The sequence below is a fragment of the Excalfactoria chinensis genome, chromosome 14, assembly GCF_039878825.1.
Source record: "Excalfactoria chinensis isolate bCotChi1 chromosome 14, bCotChi1.hap2, whole genome shotgun sequence".
NCBI lineage: Eukaryota > Metazoa > Chordata > Aves > Galliformes > Phasianidae > Excalfactoria > Excalfactoria chinensis.
Window position 1 is genome coordinate 2,271,461 of NC_092838.1, and position 18,979 is coordinate 2,290,439.

Consider the following 18,979-nt stretch of genomic DNA (forward strand, 5'->3'; position numbering starts at 1 on the left):
CCTCCTGATAATGGGGGTCCGGGGTCGGTAGTGGGGCTGAATCTGTGTGCTGAATGGATCAGGGCTCTGCAGGGAGGGATGCACAGCCTCCCCCTGGAGCTCTCTGATGGGGGTTTGGGCTTTAAGGCCGTTGTGTGGATTTTAAGATGGTCTCCTGGTAATAACTGACCGCAGCTAATTGTTGGGGGTGTTGGTATTCTTGGTGCTTGGAGCGGAAACAGCACGTGAGCTGGGGATGCTGGAGCTGTGCTGACTTGGAGACCCCCTCCTGGAGCTGCCAAGGCTGTGCTTTGGTGAAAGGGCTGCCATGCCGAGATGTGGGGATCCTGCTCTCAGTGGGCTCTGCAGGCGGATTTTCTGGCCAAGCAAAGGCTGAAGGTGACATCGCTCTGCGATGCCAAGGAACCATTGGAATGCCCCAAAACCCATCCGCAGTGGGGGCAGCAGGGGGGCTGAGCCTCCCAGCTCTCAGTGGGACCCCAGCTGGGCTCTGGCTGCGGCCATGCAGGCGTCTGCTCACTGCCCTCAAGCCCATTAGTAACGGATCTTTGTGGAATATCCCCCTCATTAAGGCGAGCTACCCTGTGTGTCAAAGGAGCCCTAGAAAGAAATGACGCTCCGCTCCTTACGGGCTGTGCATATGTAAATCGGGTGGTGCACAATCCCTAATTGAGACATCACGGGGCCGCTCAGCCCTGGGACCCGTGGGAATGCCAAAACCTGAAGGGATGATGTGGACGTCCCTGCCCCCCCTGTGTCTGTGCTGGGAGTGGATGGCAGCCATGGAGCTTTTTGGGGTATGGGGTATCCCATGGACACTGGGCTGGGGGCACACGTGTGCTGCCCACTCTGTTCAGGACTCCTCTGGCTCTTCTGTGTTGTTTCAAGTCTTGTTTGAGGGAGAACAAGGCTTATTCCCTTCCCCAGTTGGATCAGGATTCTGCTGAGCTCTCTGCCCAGTTCTGGGTGCTCACCTGCTGCCACTCACTGTTCCCTTCAGAGGACTGAATCCTGATTGAGTGTTCATTTCTCAAGCCAGGGCTGGGATGCTGCAGGACTTGGGAAAAGCTGGAGAAAGGAACTGGAGAGCAGTGGGTCACAGCGTCCTGGTGCTGCATGGCCTCAGAGCCCATCACAAGATACCACATGGCACCAAGGGACACCACAGTCCATGCATGGTGCCTGTGCTTGCTGCTCCTTTAGAGAATGGAGAGCATCAGCCCACTGAAAACATCCTCATTTGGGAGATTTCAGTGTCCTTTTTTCAAGTAGATCCCCTCCAACATTCCTCCACCCAACATCCCTTCACCCCGTCCTGCACCTCTCCATCTCTCATCCCTCCATCCCTCATCCCTCCATCTCTCCTCCCTCCACCCAGCATCCTTCCATCCAAGTAATACCACAGAACACAGCAGGGTCTGGCCCATCATTGTGCCTTCATACAAGCACAGCAGTGGCACAGAAGGGGAACGAGACCCTTCTATTTGTTTTGGCACCGCGTTCCCAATCAGCGCGCCCCACCGGCACAGTGTGCTGCTATTTAAGGAGACCACTTGAGGTACACCTGCACAAGGGAGCACAGCGCCAGCAAGTCAATAATGAGAAGAGATGCATCCATTTAAGGAAAACAGAAAACAACAAGAAAGGCAATGAATTCTGGAGGCTGAGGGGATCAGTCCCAGTCAGGCCCCATCTTTCCGTGCTTCCGTGTCCCAGCTCTGGCTATCCCTGCATGTTTACTGCACGCTGCCATTTGCCTCCTGCCTTTCCCCCCCACCCCTGCTTTATCCCCTCCTTTTCTGAAACATTATAAATCAAACGGCTTAAAATGTAAAGCATCAAACATTCTAAAACCTTCATCTATTATTAACTGTGACAGTAAATTCCACCTCTGAATGTTTCACATAGCAACTGTTACCAGGACTCTGCATCCTGAGCTGATGTTCCTCCAACTTTGCTCCAGCAGCTCCGGGGCCGTTTCCCCCATCAGCAGTGGGGCTGCAATGCCCCCAAACTATGATACTTTTGCTCAGTGTACACCAGTGCATTGCAGGGAGCTGCAAGGAACTCAGTGTTGTTGTTAACGTGTGGGCAAAGGGGTGCTTTTATGCTGGGAGCCGGGTGCTTTTTGTTGCTGCTTTGCCTTGGTGGTGGCTTTGCTCTTTGGGTGATGGTTCCCTGTTTGGGTTGTGCTGTAGTGCTGCTCCTAGAGGTGATCAATTGGGCTCTCCTGGTGCGTGTGTGTACGGCATGGCATGGCACAGTATGGTGTGACAGAGTATGGTACGTCACAACATGGCATAATGTGGCGTAGCACATAATAACATCATGGCATGGTACAGCATGGAACGACATGGCACAGCACAGTGTAGCTCAGCATGGCGTGGAACAACACGGTGTGGCACAATGTGGCATGGCATGGCATAGCACAGCATGGTATGGCACAATGTGACCCAGCATGGTGAGGAGTGAGATGGCATGGCACAGCATGGCATAGCACAGCATGGTATGGCACAGTGTGACCCAGCATGGCACAGAATGAGATGGCACGGCATAGCATGGCACAGAACAGCATGGCACGGCACACCACCAGGCCTAGAAGCACAGCTGCTTCCCCGCTCTTTGTCCTGCCGCACTCCATGCTCCTGCCCCCAGCACCACCACAGCAGCCCCCAACCCCACACCCACCAGGGGAAGCCCACCACCCCGTGCCCTGTGCCTGCCACAGCTTCCCTGGCTCTCCTCCTCCTCCGGCAGTGCTGTGCTGCCATGAACCCCCCGGCTGCCTCTGCGCCGCCGTGATTTATTCATTCATAAGGAGGGCAGCGCGTCTCTGCGCCTCCCCCTGCTCCCCGGGGACAGGCAGCAATTTCCCTGCTCTGAAGAAGCTTGTGAAGGTTTGAGTGAATCTGGGAAGCAAATCTAATTGGCAACCTCGTAATTCCTCGGGGGGACATGTACTTTGGTCATATCTAAGTACATTCCAGCCAGTGTTTAAGACACACTGAATCCAAACTTGGACAGTAAAATACCAGCAGCTCTAAGCTCCTTATCTATTTCAGGCAGATTAACTCCTTAATCATCCCTTTTGGAAGTTCCCTGCCCCAAATTCCGCTCCCTTCCTCCTTTCCTCCCCCCCTGTTTTCAGCAGGAACAAAAGGAACAGGCAGATTTTGCAGGGTGTGAGAGGTTGGGATCGCGGCGGCGATGATTGACAGAGGCAATAATGGGGGAATGGAGGACGGCCTTTGGAAAGCTGCTTTCCTGGCCAACCTGCCTGCGTGTTTGTCTTCGGGATTTGGAGACGGGAAGCGTATAATGCCGAGATCATTTATCATATGACATCAAATGTCCATTTCTTATTTCTTTTTTCCCCCTCTTTTCTCTATCTTTCCCTCCTGTAAGAGGGGTGAAGGCAATGGGGCCATCCCCATCAGCAGCCCTGAGGGGCTTCTGGCAGAATCATCTTCTGCCCCATCCCATAAAACCAGGGAAAGCAGCGGTGCTGGATGCTGCTCACTGTCACTCAGGGGAGTGCTGGAGCGTGGCATTCCTTACAGAGGAGGTGGCCCTGGTGGGTGGATGTGGCACGTGGCAATGGGGATGGGGTCAGGGCAGGGATGGGACAGGAATGGGGCCAGGAAAGGAATAGTATGGGATCAGGATGAGATTGGGATGGAAGCAGGACAGGGCAGGGATGGAACCAGAGTGGGATTGGGTTGGATCCCAAATGGGACCAGGGTGAGATTGGGATGGGACCTGGGTGGGACCAAGGTGGGATCAGGGTGGTGCCAGGAAGGCATTGGGGTGGGACTGGGTGCACCCGGCAATGCAAAGGCTACACTGCAGCAGAACCCTGCACGTATCAACCCCATTGCCCCATAATGATAGGGCAGTGAATTATCATTGGAAGCAACGTGATGGTGGGCAGGGAGGAAGGAGGGGAGGAAAAGAGATCCTGACCCCTCCAGTAGGAAATGGGGAAAGAAGAAAAGCAGAAACAAACCAAACATTGGGATCCATCCATGTGGGTCATTTGGTTGGTGCCGAAAGGTTGGCTGAGGGGCTGAAGGTTTAAGTGTGAAGGATTGGCATCGGGTTGGCTGACAGGTTGGGGCTGAAGCGTTGTGGGCTGAAGGGTTGGCACAGGGTGGGCTGGATGGGCACTGCAGAGCTGGGTTAGATCTGTCTGTTGCTCCTCACCCCCCCCTTCCCAGCACGGCTCCCGTTGTCCGTCCTTGCTTTTGTCTGCAGCACGGGGCAGGCCGGGTCCTTCTTTAACCTCAGCCATATTTCCTGTGCAGCCATCGACTTGTTTTCCTCTCTCCCGTGAGCGCCTCAAGGTTGATGTCAATCCCGGTGGTGGGGGAAGCGATAAGCGCGCGGCCGCACACTCAGCCCTGCCATGAATTTTGTCTCCGGAGCGCATTTGCTTTGCAGGAGGCATTGCCCGGGGAAGCTCAGGTGGAGCATCTGCTTTGCAGCCAGTCTCGGGGCTGCTTGTATTTTAGTTTTTAATCCCTTTCTTTTTTTGCAAAGCCCCTCTCTCGCCAGCTGGCAGCGTGCAGGGGCAAGGAGAGCCGCGGCGACTTGCTGCAAAGAGCTCTTCTCTCTGGGATAAGCAAAAAGCAACGGGAAAAAATAATCAATAAAGGAGGAAAAAAAGAGAGGATGGAGGAAACCGGCGGGGGCTGAGCCGGATTTCCAGGCTGGGGGGGAGGCTGGGGGGCCGTGGGCTTCCCCTGGCAGCAGCAGCAGCAGCGGAGCAGAAACGTTGAGTCATGAGTGAGGTTCGCAGGCAATGTTTTTCCCGAGCAAAATTCCTCACTGGGGAGGAGCAGAGCAAAGCTGGAAACAAAAAGGGGGGGGGGTTGGGGGGAGGAAGGGGGTGTTCTTGGGCTGCCTGCCTCAAATGGGGAAGGCCGTACCCCATTGCAATGGGAATTCCATCTGGGGGGCTTCAAGGTGGGACCTGCTCAGGGAATTCCCCAGCAGCCGGATGGGAGGAGCAGCTGGTTCATTGGGAAGGGAGGGGGCTGGGGGGGGGGGTTCTGCGCACCCCATCACTCCTCCTGGCTGCCCGCATCCGCCCACCCCCGCGCAATGGGCGGAGCAGCCCCAGCGCCATTTATCATCATCTGCGGGCAAGTGAAGTGTGCAGGGAACAGCTGCTGCGCTCGGCTGAGCGCCGGGGGGGGGCACGGGGAGGAACGGGGCTGGGGGCTGCCCTGTGTGTGCCCCCACCTTGGGCTTGTGTGGGAGATGGGGGGTATTAGAAGGAGGTACTGGGGGATGGGGGTCAGTGGGGTGCTTTGGAGGAGCGGTGCTTTAATGGGGTACGCTGGGTAAAGGATGCATTAAGGGGCGCGTTATATTGAGGGTGAGCTAAAAGGGTGCAGGGGTCAAAGGGTGCATGAAGGGGAGCAGTGGGGTGAGGATTTGTTGAAGGGTGCATTGGAAGGGGGCACCGGAGAGGGTGAATACATGGGATGGAATGAATACATGGGATACATGAAGTGGAGAGGGGGGTGCATTGAAGGGGGATCCATTGGATAGAGGGCAGGTAGTGGGGTGCATTAAGGGGTGCGTTGGAAAAGAGGTGTGTTAACGTGTGCACCAAAGGGGGGTGCACCTGGAGCAGCACCTCCATGTCCCCCGGGGATGTTTCCCAGCTCTGTGCACAGCTCCACGCTGCCTTCCTTCCCCCCCCTCCCTCTCTCCCCTTTTTTCTCTCCTCCCTTAATAATAAAATTATACCGAGCAGTTTGCGGTGTGGCAGCCTGCCAGAAAGTGTTTCTTTAAACTCCACCAGCTCACAATTAAGCAGATCCGGGGCTGACACTCCTTGATAGGCACTTTCTCCCCCAAGAAAACATCCACTGGGAACCACCCCCCCCCTGCCCAGCAGCTCTATGGGGCTGATCCCCCCCACACACCCCGTAGGCTGTGGGGCTGTGGTGAGTGGTGGGGGGATTTGGGAGCAGGGTGTAAGGGGGGAGTCCGTGGTGGCAGCACTGCTCCAATTGCACGGCGTTACCCTGCGAGCGTGCACTGCTATTTTTAGTTGCTGAGTCCTTGTTGATGTCGCATCAGAAAAGCCAGAGCCTGAGAACCAGAGGAGATTGAGGGGGGAGGGGGGCAGGGAAACGGCCCCCAGACACAGCCCTGTGGGGCTGGGGGGGTCCTACGTGCTTCCTGATCTCTTGGGTTACGTTATAGGGCTCCAGATCTGGTCCTCGTGGTGCTCAGTGCCTTTTGCCTGCCAGCCATCAGGGAGAGGGGTGGGAAGGAGGGAGGAAGGGGGGAGGTGAGAATGAAGGCAAACACAGCCACGCAGCACCTTGCGTGAGCAGGAGGCAGGCGGTGAGCAGTGGTGCCAACGGGTGTCTGCACGGAGGGTCTGTGCCAGCCTGGGAGCATGGTGCAATGCCCTGGTGTTGTGCACCGTGTCAGCTCCATGCACTGCAGCATCAGCACTGCACGCTGCATCAGCACCGTGCAGTGCAACATCAGCCCTGTGCACTGCATCAGCTGCGTGCACCACACCAGCGCCATGCAGTGTGTGCATCACTGTGTGGCTGCAGGTCCTGCGTCTGCCCTGGGACCCAGAGGGCGACCCCAGGGCTGTGCTGGGAGCTCTGGGATCATCTGTGCTGTCTCTGGGGACAGAGGGGATGAATTGCACCAGGGTGGCCATAGCCAGATGTGAGTGTGGCTCTGTGTGTGTCAGGGTCAGGACAACGCTGGCTCTCTGGGCACTGTGATGTCCCCACTGTCCCCATCTCCTCTGATGAACACAGACCTTCCTGAGGTCACCCTTGGGGCACTGTGTCACAAGCCCCATGTGCAGCTGTGGTAGCTTTTTAGGACTGCTTAGTGCAGCCCCCCTGACCCTGTATGAATCCCACTGCAGCATTGGAGGGGGGTGACACCTTCCTTGGGGCTGTGGCACAGAACACTGCACAACCCTGGGGACGCAGCCACTTCCTCCTCCCTCTCCTACAAAGGGACTTAACCTTGCTGCTGTCGACAGCTTGATTTGATGCCATTAAAGCGCTTGCTCGGAAACAGCCTACATCAGGCAGCAACATCTGCTCGGTCCCTGCTCCTGCAAAGCTGCGGCACAGCTCAGGGCAGAGGTGGCCTCGAGCTCCTTGAATAGGGCCAGTGCTGCTGGCACAGTGTGGCCCCCCCAGCAGCACACAGCTGCAGGCACTGCACCTCGCTGGGAGCTCAATCTAGATGGAGAACCAGTACACAGCTGGGGCACAATGCTGCTCCGGGAGCTTCCATGCATGCACACCCAATTGCGTGCCCAGCACTGCACACCCTGCATGAGTGCAAAACCTGCCTGCCTGTCCTGTGCGCATGCAAAACCTGCATAGCCCACATGCATGCATGCCCTGCACATGTGCACATCCGACACGTGTGTCTCCCACACGTCCTCACCCTGCACACATCCCCTCGTGCCGGGTGCTTTGCTCAGCCTGCCGTTGCCCCAGCTGTTTGGAAAAGTAATAATAATTAATAATAGAAGAGCGGGGAGGGGGAAGGCTCCCATGGAAGCACCAACCCGGCATTTGCTCGGGCTGATCCCATTTTTCAAACCCGCTTCCATGTGCAGCATTAGGGGCTCTTTTCTCCCTTTCATTCTCTCGCCGCCACTCGGGGCTGCCCCAGAGCCTGGCTTTGATTTTCTTCCTTTGTTCTTGCAGCCCCCCCTCAGCCTCAGAGCAGGACACGGCAGCCCCCACATCCCTTTGCCATTAGGGGCTCTAGCAGCAGGCTTACCAGATCCTAATGGAGCTGTCTGTTCCCCCAGATATATGCCCTAACCATGTGCACTGCCCGTGTGGGCTGTGAAATGCAGCTGCAAAATGGGGCGGCGAGGTGGAAAGAGAAAGAAAGGAGGCTCTGGGTGGAAATGAGGGGGAGGGATTGGGGTGCTGGGGTGGTGCAGCATTGCAGGGCATCCCCAAGAGCTTCCCATACAGAAACAGATGCCCGCATACATGGAGAAATCCCAAAAAGGCACTGAGATGTGAAAGCTGTGCATGGGATGCTGCTGGAAATGAGGCCAGTGTGGGACTGATAAAAGTGCATACGTGGGAGCTGTGGGCAGAGGGGCAGTTCAGATCTGCACGGATTCGGTGCATTTTGGCACGGTGCTGGGTATGGTGCATTGAGCTCCTTGAGGAGGGGGCAGCGTGGGCTGCAGCAGAGTCACTGCAGGAGCAACATCCCGGGGGACCCCACACCTCCAAGGCGCTGGGGTCGGGCAGGTTGCATCCCCCAAACACCAATCTCTTCTTGAGCACACGAGGCCCCGCCGTGAGCTCAGAGCGGGGTAACCCAGGTGCTTCCCCGTACCTCACACGGGCAGGGAGAGGAAATGGGGCCGTTTAATGACGGCTGTGCCGAGCGCTCGGCTAATCGGCGGCTGCTGGCGGGAGCAGACAGCTTCCAGATGGCATCACACCGGCGCTGGGGTTATTGGCTGGGGACGGGGGGGGGATGCGGGAGGTGGCTGCAGGCACAGACGGGCAGACCCAGGAAGTTGAAATGAGTTTTTTCTTGCAGCAGAGCCCCGCGTTCCTGTCCCTCCAGGCTGCTGCCTCCAGTAATTATCTCAATAGAAAGAATGGCAATGAGTGGGGTGTTGGTGGGGGCGCGTAGGATGCTGGCAGCCCCAAAAGGAAGGGATACCCCTTAAGGGGTTTGCAGAGCAATGGGCAGTGGGTGCCTGGAGCACAGAGAACATGAGGCGTCCAGCAAAACTTTGGAGTGGCAGCAAAGGGAAGGGGAACGCTGCAGGGCAAGAGGAGGCAGCAGGACCCCAAGCATCCCCAGCCCACAGGATGCAATGCAGGGTGCTGTGATGTTGGGAGATGTGCTGGAGGAAGGATACAGGGTGATGCTGGAGGATGCAGTGTGATGCGATGCAGGGTGATGCGACGTGATGCAGGGCCAGCTGCTGAGATGGGGGGCTGTGCAGGGCAATGCAAGGCAAGGTGATGCGATGGAGAGCGATGCGATGCAAGGTGACAATGCAGGGTGATAAAGTGATGCAAGGCAAGGTGATGTGATGCAGGGCGATGCAATGCAAGGTGACAGTGCAGGGCGGTGTAAAGCAATCCAATGAAAGGTGATGTGATGCAGAGCGATACAACGCAAAGTGATGTGATGCAGGGCGATGCAATGCAAGGTAAAGCGATGCAGTGTGAGGTGATGTGGGGCAGAGCAATGTAAAGCAATGCAGTGCGAGGTGACAATGCAATGCGGTGTAAAGCGATGCATTGCAAGGCGATGCAATGCAGAGTGATGCAACGCAAAGTGATGCGATGTGATGCAGAGTGATGCAGTGCAAGGTGACAGTGCAGGGCAGTGTACAGCAATGCAATGCAAGGTGACAATGCAGGGCTATGTAAAGAGATGCAAAGCAAGGTGATGCAGTGCAGGGTGACATAAAGCAGTGCAATGCAAGATGACAATGCAGGGTGATATAAACCGATGCAACACAAGGTGATGTGACGCCAGGCAATGTGATGCAAGGTGAGGCAAAGCAATGAAGCAATGGGAGGTGACACGGTGCAGGACAATGTCAAGCGGCGCATTGCAAGGTGACGCAACGCAATGCAAAGTGATGCAATGCAGGGTGATGCAATGCAAGGCAAGGCAACACAGGGCGATGCAATGCAGCACCAGGTGCCGCGGTCAGGGCGGCACGAGGGGAGGCAGTGGCAGCAAGGCCATGCCCTGGCAGTGCAGGCGATGCCCGCGGTGCCCGCAGCTCAGTCCCCTCTGCACGCGGCCGCGCTCCCCGGCCCTCCGCAGCGGCTCTGCTTCATTTGAATTCTCGCCTCTCTCTCTTCGCAGATAACAAGCCCGCGCCATGCAGTCCTTTCGAGAAAGGTGTGGTTTCCATGGCAACCAGCAGAGCTACCAGCCGACTTCACAAGATACATCACGCCTGGAGAATTACAGGCATCAAAGTCAGGCAGGGCCGAACTGCGAGCGGCAGAGGCTGGTGGCGAAGGAGTACTACAGTCAGCAGCAACTGCCATACGCGGGCTACGAGAACAGCGCCGCGGAGAAATACCACCGGGGAAACAAGCAATTAGCAGGGCAGCAGCTGCAAGGCAGGCCGGCCTTTTCCAATTACGCAGTGCAGGAGAACAGCCCCTACCCGGCACGCTATTCAGGGGACGAGAGCCTGCAGGCGTGGGGCGGGCAGCCGCCGGCGCTGCCCAAGTATGAGGACAGCCTGATGAAGAAGACGTCGCCGGCAGCAGGAGGGCGGCCGTACCACGAGCCAGCAGCAGCTCCGCTGCCCTTCCGGACTCACTTTCCGCAGCAGCAGCCGCAGCAGCCTCCCGCGCTGCCCTACCCCAAGCTGCAGCGGCAGAAGCTGCCCAACGACATCTCCTCGCCCATGCCCTTCTCACAGAGCCCCCATTTCGGGCAGCACTCACAGTCCTTCCCTGCCTCCTCCACCTACTCCTCCGTGCCGGGGGGCAGCCAGCCGGCACATTCCTATAAGAGCTGCACGGCACCTTCAGGGCAGCCGCCGCTGGAGCGGCCCCTGGGCAGTGCTGCCAGCCTGGCCCCCGGCCCCCGTGTGCCCAACCTGCATGGCTACCAACCCAACCGCATTGGCTACGAGCAGCCCCCGCAGCCACCTCCGCAGCCGCCACCACAGCCCCCGCAGCCCCCGCAGCCTCCCCAGCCCCAACCTCAGCCCTTGCAGGGGAGGCATCACGCCCCAGAGAGCCTCCACTACCAAAACTTAGCCAAGTATCAGCATTACAACCAAGCGGGGCAGACCTACTGCCAGGGTGATGCACCACCCGTCCGCACGCCGGAGCAATACTACCAAACCTTCAGCCCCAGTGCCAGCCACTCGCCGGCACGCTCTGTTGGTCGCTCCCCATCCTACAGCTCCACGCCGTCCCCGCTGATGCCCAACCTGGAAAACTTCCAGTACAGCCAGCAGCCTCTCAATGCTGGTGCCTTCCCGGCCGGCATCGCTGACCACAGTCATTTCATGCCGCTACTCAACCCCTCTCCCACCGACGGGACGAGCCCAGATGCTCAATCTGGGAATTGCAAAAATTTGCCGAAGGAGAAACTGCCAGAAAACCTTCTGTCAGACCTGAGCCTGCAGAGCCTGACAGCACTCACCTCCCAGGTGGAGAACATCTCCAACACCGTCCAGCAGCTGCTGCTTTCCAAATCGGCCGTGCCCCAGAAAAAGGGCATCAAGACCCCAGCGAGGACCCCTGAGCAGCTCAAGGGGCAGCACTGCAGCCCGGAGAGCAGCACGTACTCTGCAGAGCAAGTGGGGACCCCGCTGTCCGACCCGCTCAGCACCCCGCAGTCCGTCCATGCTGAGACGCAGGATGCCGACTATCTGAGCGGCTCGGAGGACCAGCTGGAGAGGAGCTTCCTGTACTGCAACCAGAACCGCAGCCCTGCCCGCGTCAACAGCAACTCCAAGGCGAAGCCTGAGTCGGTGTCCACGTGCTCTGTCACCTCCCCAGATGATATGTCCACCAAATCGGATGACTCTTTCCAGAGCATCCACGCCAGCCTGCCCCTGGACACCTTCACCAAGTACGTGACCAATGAGAGGGACTGTCCCCGGCTGCTGCTCAGCGCGCTGTCCCAGGAGGAGCTGGCTTCTGAGATCATCGTCCTGCAGGACGCCATCAGCGAGAAGGAGGACAAAGCCTGGGCCAACTCGCCCATGTTGACCAAGGAGGCCACAAAATCCCCCTTCCAGCTGGAGAACCACCGGCCGTGCCTGGACTCTATGGTGAAGGGCTCATGGCCCAGCCAAGGTGACTCCAGCACCCTCACTGAGCCCCTCAAGCTGGACAAGGCTTCGGGGGGCAGCACGGGGAAAGACTTTGGGGAGGAGGTGTATGAGGGTCCCCAGGTGGAGTTTGCGGCCACTGAGACCAAGGACACGCTTAAGGATGCAGAGCCTTTGGCTTTCAACTCCAAGCCCAGCATCCCAGCTTCTACTTCCAGTGCAGGGGCCTCCGGCTTCAGCTGCTATTCAAACACCACAGCCAACTCAGTGGACTCTGAAAATGCCATGGAGAACTTTGAGTGGCCAGAGGAGAATCTGGGCGAGGCGTGCCTCAGGTGGAAGGAGCTGGGCTCAAGCCTGCAAGCCTCTGACCTCCCCAAAGGCCTCTTCCCCAGCAAACTGGGAGGGTCCTGCAAGGAGAAAAAAAATGCTTGTAGCTTGGACCTGTGCGATGGTGAGCAGCCAGCCAAGAGTGAGACCGCCCGGGACTTTGGCCAGCAGGCGATGGAGGAGGAAGAGGAGGAAACGCTGACCTATGATGAGGCCACAAAGGTGGACAGTGAGAGGTGGCTGCAGGACACTCGGCACTGCTGCACAGCCGGGGACTTTGGTGAGATCCCCATGATCTCATCGCCTGAGCTGAAGGAGTCGGACCTGGAGGTGGAGGAGTACTCCTCGCTCTGTGAGCTGGCAGGCACGGAGCAGAAGTCGGTGCCCTACGCTGCCTCACCTCCCAAGCCCCCCGAGATACCCGCCGTGCTGTCTGCCAGCGAGGTGCCCATGTCTGCTGAGGAGACTGTCAGCACGGTAGAGAAGGAGAGCTCTGTGCCCTCGGCGCGTCTCTCTGGTCAGTCCATCATCCTGCTGGGCCCGGCAGTGGGCACAGAGACCAAGGTGAAGAGCTGGTTCAAATCCTCCCTGCCCCACATCCAGCCTGAGGAGGAGAGTGGTGGAGTAGAGAAGTCCCATGCGGAAGCAGTGAACTCTGAACCTGCTTTGTCACTTGGGGTGAAGAAGCAACCGGTACCTGAAAATGCATTGGTGAAAACAGAGCCTGTCTCACGGGGCAAGAACCTCCGCAACAAGAGGATCCACTGCCGGCTGCCGGAGGACAGTGCTGGCAACACAGTGCCGAGCCCCTTCAATGAGCTGCCAGCGCTGTGTGTGGGGCCGGATGGACAGGAGGAGATGCTGAGCAAGAACGTGCACAGCCAGACGCCCAGGTTCGCAGCAGAGGGCTTGCCGGCACGCATGTGCACCCGCTCCTTCACCGCCCTCGCTGAGCCCCGTGCCCCGGCCCCGCTGGAGGGGATGAAGGCTCCGATGCACCAGGAGAAGCTGGGCAAGAAGCCAGCGTGTGGTGTGAAGCAGCGGGTGGCTTTCAAAGCCAGGAAGCGCAGCGGCCGGCCAGCCCCTAAGGTCATCCAAAGTGCCGGTGGCGATGCCGCTATCACGGTGCCCGGCTTGGTGCCGGCTGAAGAGGTGGTGGGGCCGAGCCTGATGGATGGGGATGTGGCAGACAGTGGGGAGAGGGACCAGCGTTCGATGATCCTGCGCTCCCGGACAAAGACACAGGAGGTTTTCTACACCAAGAGGCGGCGGGGCAAGCGGGCGGCTGATGTCCGACTGAAGAACTGCAAAGCACCCAAGAAGCTCATCTCCAACAACCACCTCCCACCCACCTTCAAGTTGACCCCCCCAGGTAGCCCCCACAAGGAGGCCAAGGTGGGCACCAGGATGAAGCTGCCCAAGGCGGGGCCGGGGGTGGGCGGCAAGATGTCGGAGCGGCCCCTGCACTCACTGAAGAGGAAGTCCACCTTCATCTCCCCAATCCCCGCCAAGAAGAGGAATCTCGTCTTGCGCAGCAACAGCAGCGGTGTGAAGGAGGAGAAGCCGGAGGGTCCCCACAGCCTCTTCAAGAAGATGCCTGTGGCCAAGAAGGTGAAAGCAAAGCTGCCCCCCAAGAGCCCCGGCGAAGCCATCCCCAAGCCCCCCCCAGTGAAGGAGGCCCCCGACGTCTGCATCAAAATCACCTCGCGGGCAGCCTTCCAGGAGGCCACCAAGACCAAAGTGCTGCCTCCCCGCAAAGGCCGCGGCCTCAAGCTGGAGGCCATCGTGCAGAAGATCACCTCGCCCAACCTGAAGAAGTTCACCTGCAAAACGGCGGCGGCGGCCACGGTGGCGGCCACCTATGGCACCTCGCTGAGCGTGGTGGGGACGGAGCGTGAGCGGGCGGTGAAGCACGGCGGCGTGGCCCCGGCGGTGGGTGACACGCGGTTGCCCAAAGCAGCGGCGGCACAGAAGGCACCCATTGCGCCGTCGGCTGAGCAGTTCTGCCGGAACCCCCATGGCCGAGCGCTGAAGGGGAAACCGGGCAGTGGGAAGAAGCTCTCTGCCGATGGCCTGCAGAGTGAGGGCTGCCTGCCGGCTGCGGGGACACAGCCCGGCTCAGCTGTGGCGGCCAAGAACATGGCGCTGCTGCCCAAGAAGAGGAACCGCAAGGGCAAAGCGGCGGCGCTGGGCATGACCAAGGCACCCCTCGGCCCCACGCTGCCTCTGCAGCCCCGTGAGCGTGCCGCCGGGCTGGGCGGTGGGGATGAGGGCAAGAAACCAAAGAGCGAGGAGAAGGAAGCGGCGGGCGGCGAGGGGCCGGCGGCGGGCGGGACGACACGGGGGGCGAAGCCACGGGCCAACCACGCCAACTACAATGGCTACTCCAAGCGGCAGCGCAAGCGTCTGGGACACGGCAAGGCCAAAGCAGTGCCGGTGCGCTGCAAGAGCCGGGGCAAGCGGCGGCGGCCGGCCCAGCAAGCTCCGCTGCCAGACCCTGCCGAGCCCGAGATCCGCCTCAAGTACATCTCCTGCAAGCGGCTGCGGGCCGACAGCCGGGCACCCCCCTTCGCTCCCTACGTCCACGTGGAACGGCGCGGCGACTTCACCACCACCTGCACCGTCATCAACTCACCCGGCGATGAGGCCCGGCTGCAGCGGGGGCCCTCCGGCACCGTGCCCAGGCCACGGGCAGCTCTGCCGGCCTCCTCCGCCATGCACCTGGGGCCCGTGGTGTCCAAGGCGCTGAGCGCGGCCTGCCTGGTGTGCTGCCTGTGCCGCAGCCCCGCCAACTACAAGGACCTGGGTGACCTGTGCGGGCCCTACTACCCCGAGGACTGTCTGCCCAAAAAGAAGTCGCGGCTGAAGGAGAAAGTGAGGGTGGAGGGTGAGGAGGGCGGCGCGGCGGAGAGACCCCGAGGGGTGGCAGAGAGCGGCTGGGCGGCCGGCAGCAGGGCGGGCAGGACGGAGGGTGCCGCGGAGCCGGGCAAGCCAAGCGTGCTGCGCTCCAGCCCCCGGGGTGTGTTCCGAAGGCTGCAGAGCTGCTACTGCTGTGACGAGAGGACAGAGGGTGAGGAGGCGGCCGAAAAGCCCCGGCGGCACGAATGTACCAAGGCTGAGTCTCCGCCGCAGCCCGAGCCGGCGGGCGACACGCAAGAGCACTGGCTGCACGAGGCCTGTGCCGTATGGACCGCTGGGGTGTTCCTGGTGGCGGGGAAGCTCTACGGGCTGCAGGAGGCTGTCAAGGCAGCTGCTGACCTGGTAAGAGCTCGGCTGTCTGCCCCACATGGGGTGGGCCCTCCTGGAGCAAAGGGGCTGCGGGGGGATGAAGGGGTGGCTGTGGGGCTGAGCCCGAAGCGGCGGCAGATGGTGCAGACCTGGGTGTCACTGCTGGGCCGTGATGTGGGGACATGGCATGGTCCCTGCAGGCACTCCCTCCTCCCCAGGGCTTGGATGTGGTGCCGTTGGGAAGAGGCCACAGGGCCCACTGCTCAGCAGGCTCACAGGGCTCAGTACATCCCTGAATAATAGCAGAAGCAGCAGCAAAGCTGAGAGCAGCCTCTCCCGTGGCATTCACCACCCTCATTTAGCTGAAGCCATTTCTATGGCTGCTCCCCATTCCCAGCCCAGAGCACTCTGGCACCACAGCCCCATTGCAAGCTGAGGGCTAACAGTGTGGTACTGCCCAGCTGACGTGGCTGGGTGATAAAGGGTTAAAATGAATAGGGTTGGTCCACAACATCCGGGCATTAGGAGTCACCCTGGGAGGCTGAAGCAGGCGTTCAGATGTGCAAACCCAGCTGGCTTCCCCTGGGATGCGCACTGCTGCCTCTCTGAGAGCTCCTGACATCTCCTTCAGCCTCGGGAGCGTTTGTATGCTGTTCAGTCATGCAGCAGCTCACAGAGGGACAGATGCAGGGTGGGAAGTGGGAACGGGCAGCCTGATGCTGGGGTGATGGGCAGCAGGGGACTAGGGAGGGGACAGCCCTGCCCTGCGCCTGGTACAGAGCAAGAGGAACATGAGGACATCAGGAGAGCAAGATGGGGTTGGGGGTATAGGGAGGCTGCCATGGAGACATGGGGTTTTGTGCCACGGCCATGCCAGCAGAGGCTGGGTAGGGCCTGCAGCAAGCCCTCCCTGACCAGGTTTGAGACTGGCTGCATCCATTCCACGACCACCGGGCACAAATGCAATGCTGGCCGGAGGCTGCAGCCCTCCCTGCTATGGCCCCAGGCACGTCCCTTCACCTCCACGCCTCCCCCATGGCCATAGGGGCTTCTTGCCTTTGTGCCAGGCTCTGACGGGATCTTTCTGCCTCTCTCCCACCCTGCTCTGGATTCCCGGCTGTGCTGAAAGAAGTGCTCAAGCTGCCAGCAAGCTGGAGCCACTGTGGGCTGCTGCCAGAAGGGGTGTCCCCACACCTACCACTACGCGTGTGCCGTTGACACAGGTGAGCCCAGGTGCTGGGATTGGGATGCGGGGACCCCCCTGCTCCCTCTGACCCTGCTGATGGCACGGCCGGGTGGGCTGGGGGTTCCCCATGAGCAGTGATGCTCAACTCTGTAGTTTTTTTGTCTCAGATTTGGCCAATTTTAGCCAAACTCTTCCTGCAAGCTGTGTGGCTCCTCTGGATGTGGCAGGGAAGATGCTGTGTCCTCGCTGCCCAGAGACAGCTGGTGGCAGGGGCTGCCCTCACATACCCTCTCCTTTCCCCCACAGGTTGCTTATTAACTGAAGAGAGCTTCTCTCTGAGATGTCCCAAACATAAGGTAAGCCCAGAGCCCTCGTGTGCTCCTGAATGTCTCCAGCCCCTGAGGGAGGTGGATCTGCAGTGTTCATCCCCAGTGGTCACCATAGAGCCGTCACCTCCTGGGGAACACCAGGACACCCACGTGTCCCTTGTAGTTGTGACAAGTGGGGGCTGCACTCCAACCTCCTCTTGACCAACTGTGGGGTTGTGTCCCCTTAACGTGGAACGGGGAGAGTGTTGATTTAACCTGTGCTAAAAGCACACCCTCAGTCTTAATGGGAACATCCCCATCAGCTGGGGACAGAGGGGTATTCCCCCCCCCCCACCATGCACGTCGTATCCCGCCCCCTGCTAACACTCCATCCTTGTCCCCACAGAGACAGCCGGTGTAGCAGCACGGGAGGTGTGCGGCCCCCACCACCAGCGAGGGACCCACAGGGGGGTGGCAGTGCCACCATCCCCATCTCGGAGCCGTCGGGGGTCACTGGAAGAATGTGGCCCCTGGGGTGGGCACAGCGCTGCCGGCCGCCCCCTGCCTCTCTCCCCAGAGCCCCCTCTGGGTGGGCAGAGCCCCTGGGGTGGCAGAACGGGGCCGGGGGCACGGAGCCCCCCAGAGCGGCGTGACGGGGTCACCAGCGGTGCTGACACCCGCACGGCAAACACAGAGACTCTGCTCCAGGACTATGTGAGCTGCACAGGGGTGGGATGGGGTGGGGGGTGCGGGGTGGTGGGGAGGGGGCGGGGGGGGGCCGTGTATGAGGGGGTCCCTGCGATGTTGTCTTACTCCGGGGCCGCCGGATCCCCACGTGGGTTCCAGGTCTCCGTATCTCACACTGATCTGATCTGAGATGTTGCCTTCAGCAAACCTCATGGTGTCTGTCTGTATATATGTGCGCGACGGAGAGAAGAAAAAGGATTAAAAAAAAAAAAAAAAAAAAAAAAAAGAAAAAAAAAAAAAGACAAGAAAAAAAGAAGAAGAAGAAAAAAAGAGAAAAAGAAAAAAAAAAAAAAAAAAAAGAAGAAAAAAACAAAACCAACCCCCAAACCCAACAGCTGCTGTTTGAAACACCACTTTGCTTTTCCTGTTTCGTTCTTCCATCCCTGCCGCGCAGTGTCCCTGTGATGGGGACGGTGCTGTGTCACTGCTGTGCCAGTGGCCGTGTCCCCAGTGGGGCTGGTGGGCACTCACTGGGCTCCCCCAGCCTTGATTCCTCCCTCCAGCCCTGTCCTGTGGCACCCGCCTCACCTTGCTCCATGGGGCAGTGCTGGGCTGGGGATGCACAGCTCCCAGAAGCCCCCCTTCCTTCTGCTCTGCCCTGCAGGACCTCCTCAGCTCTTCTGCTTGCTGGGGATGAGCTTTGCTCCCCGTGCTTGTGCTTCAAACCCTACAGCACTGGGTGCAAACCCCGCAGCTCTGGGTGTAACTGCAGGGTCTTGGCCTGGCGCAGGCAGCTGCAAGCAGCCCAGAAGCAGCTCCTGATGGGCAGCATCGATGTCTGCCAGGGAGAGCAGCAGTTCAGCCCCACAGGGATAGACATGTGACAGAGGAATGCAGGAGTTGCTTCTCTCTTGCATGGCCAGGTTCGCTTGGTTTCAGCTTTGCCTCTCTTCCCAGCTACTTCAATGGGGCCGGGGGCTGCCAAGGGTGCATTAACCCCAACCCCCACCCTACAAATGGAGGCAAAGCATCCTGCAAACCCCGTTCCCTGCACCCCCCAGCCCTGTGTCCCACCATCACACCGTCCAGGTTTGCTGGCCAAGAAATGTCTGTTGTTTCAGCAGCTCGTCTCGGACACGGGAGAGAGAAGTCACACAAAAGAGAAGCAAAAGAGAATAATAAAAGTAATTAATACATTCAGAATCCCGGTGTCCCCGGCAGAGCTGCCTGAAATCTGGCTATTTTTAGTGACATCTTGTACATATGACTGTAAAATGGTAAACCGTGTGTATTATATATTGCCTCATTATATAGTGTATATATATGTATACATATACATATATATAATATATATGAAGACTGTAAATGTTAAGACTAGTGTTCTTATTAGTATATTGCTTCACACTGAAGATTGTGTGTAACAAG

The 18,979-nt window shown here is 59.0% G+C and overlaps 1 protein-coding gene across 3 annotated transcripts in view; it reads left to right on the plus strand.

Moving 5' to 3' along the window:
- Positions 1-17,588, plus strand: part of RAI1 (retinoic acid induced 1) — a 59,511-nt gene extending 41,923 nt beyond the window's left edge. For 2 of the 3 annotated variants that reach the window (XM_072349281.1, XM_072349279.1), the window contains exons 3-6: positions 9,877-15,406; positions 16,503-16,596; positions 16,866-16,915; positions 17,274-17,588. In XM_072349281.1, the coding sequence (XP_072205382.1) occupies positions 9,893-15,406; positions 16,503-16,596; positions 16,866-16,915; positions 17,274-17,288 (5,673 nt within the window). In that variant the 5' untranslated portion in view covers positions 9,877-9,892 and the 3' untranslated portion in view covers positions 17,289-17,588. The remainder of the gene's footprint in view (positions 1-9,876; positions 15,407-16,502; positions 16,597-16,865; positions 16,916-17,273) is intronic. The other variant, XM_072349282.1, reaches the window with a different exon arrangement.
- The last annotated feature ends 1,391 nt before the right edge of the window (positions 17,589-18,979 follow it).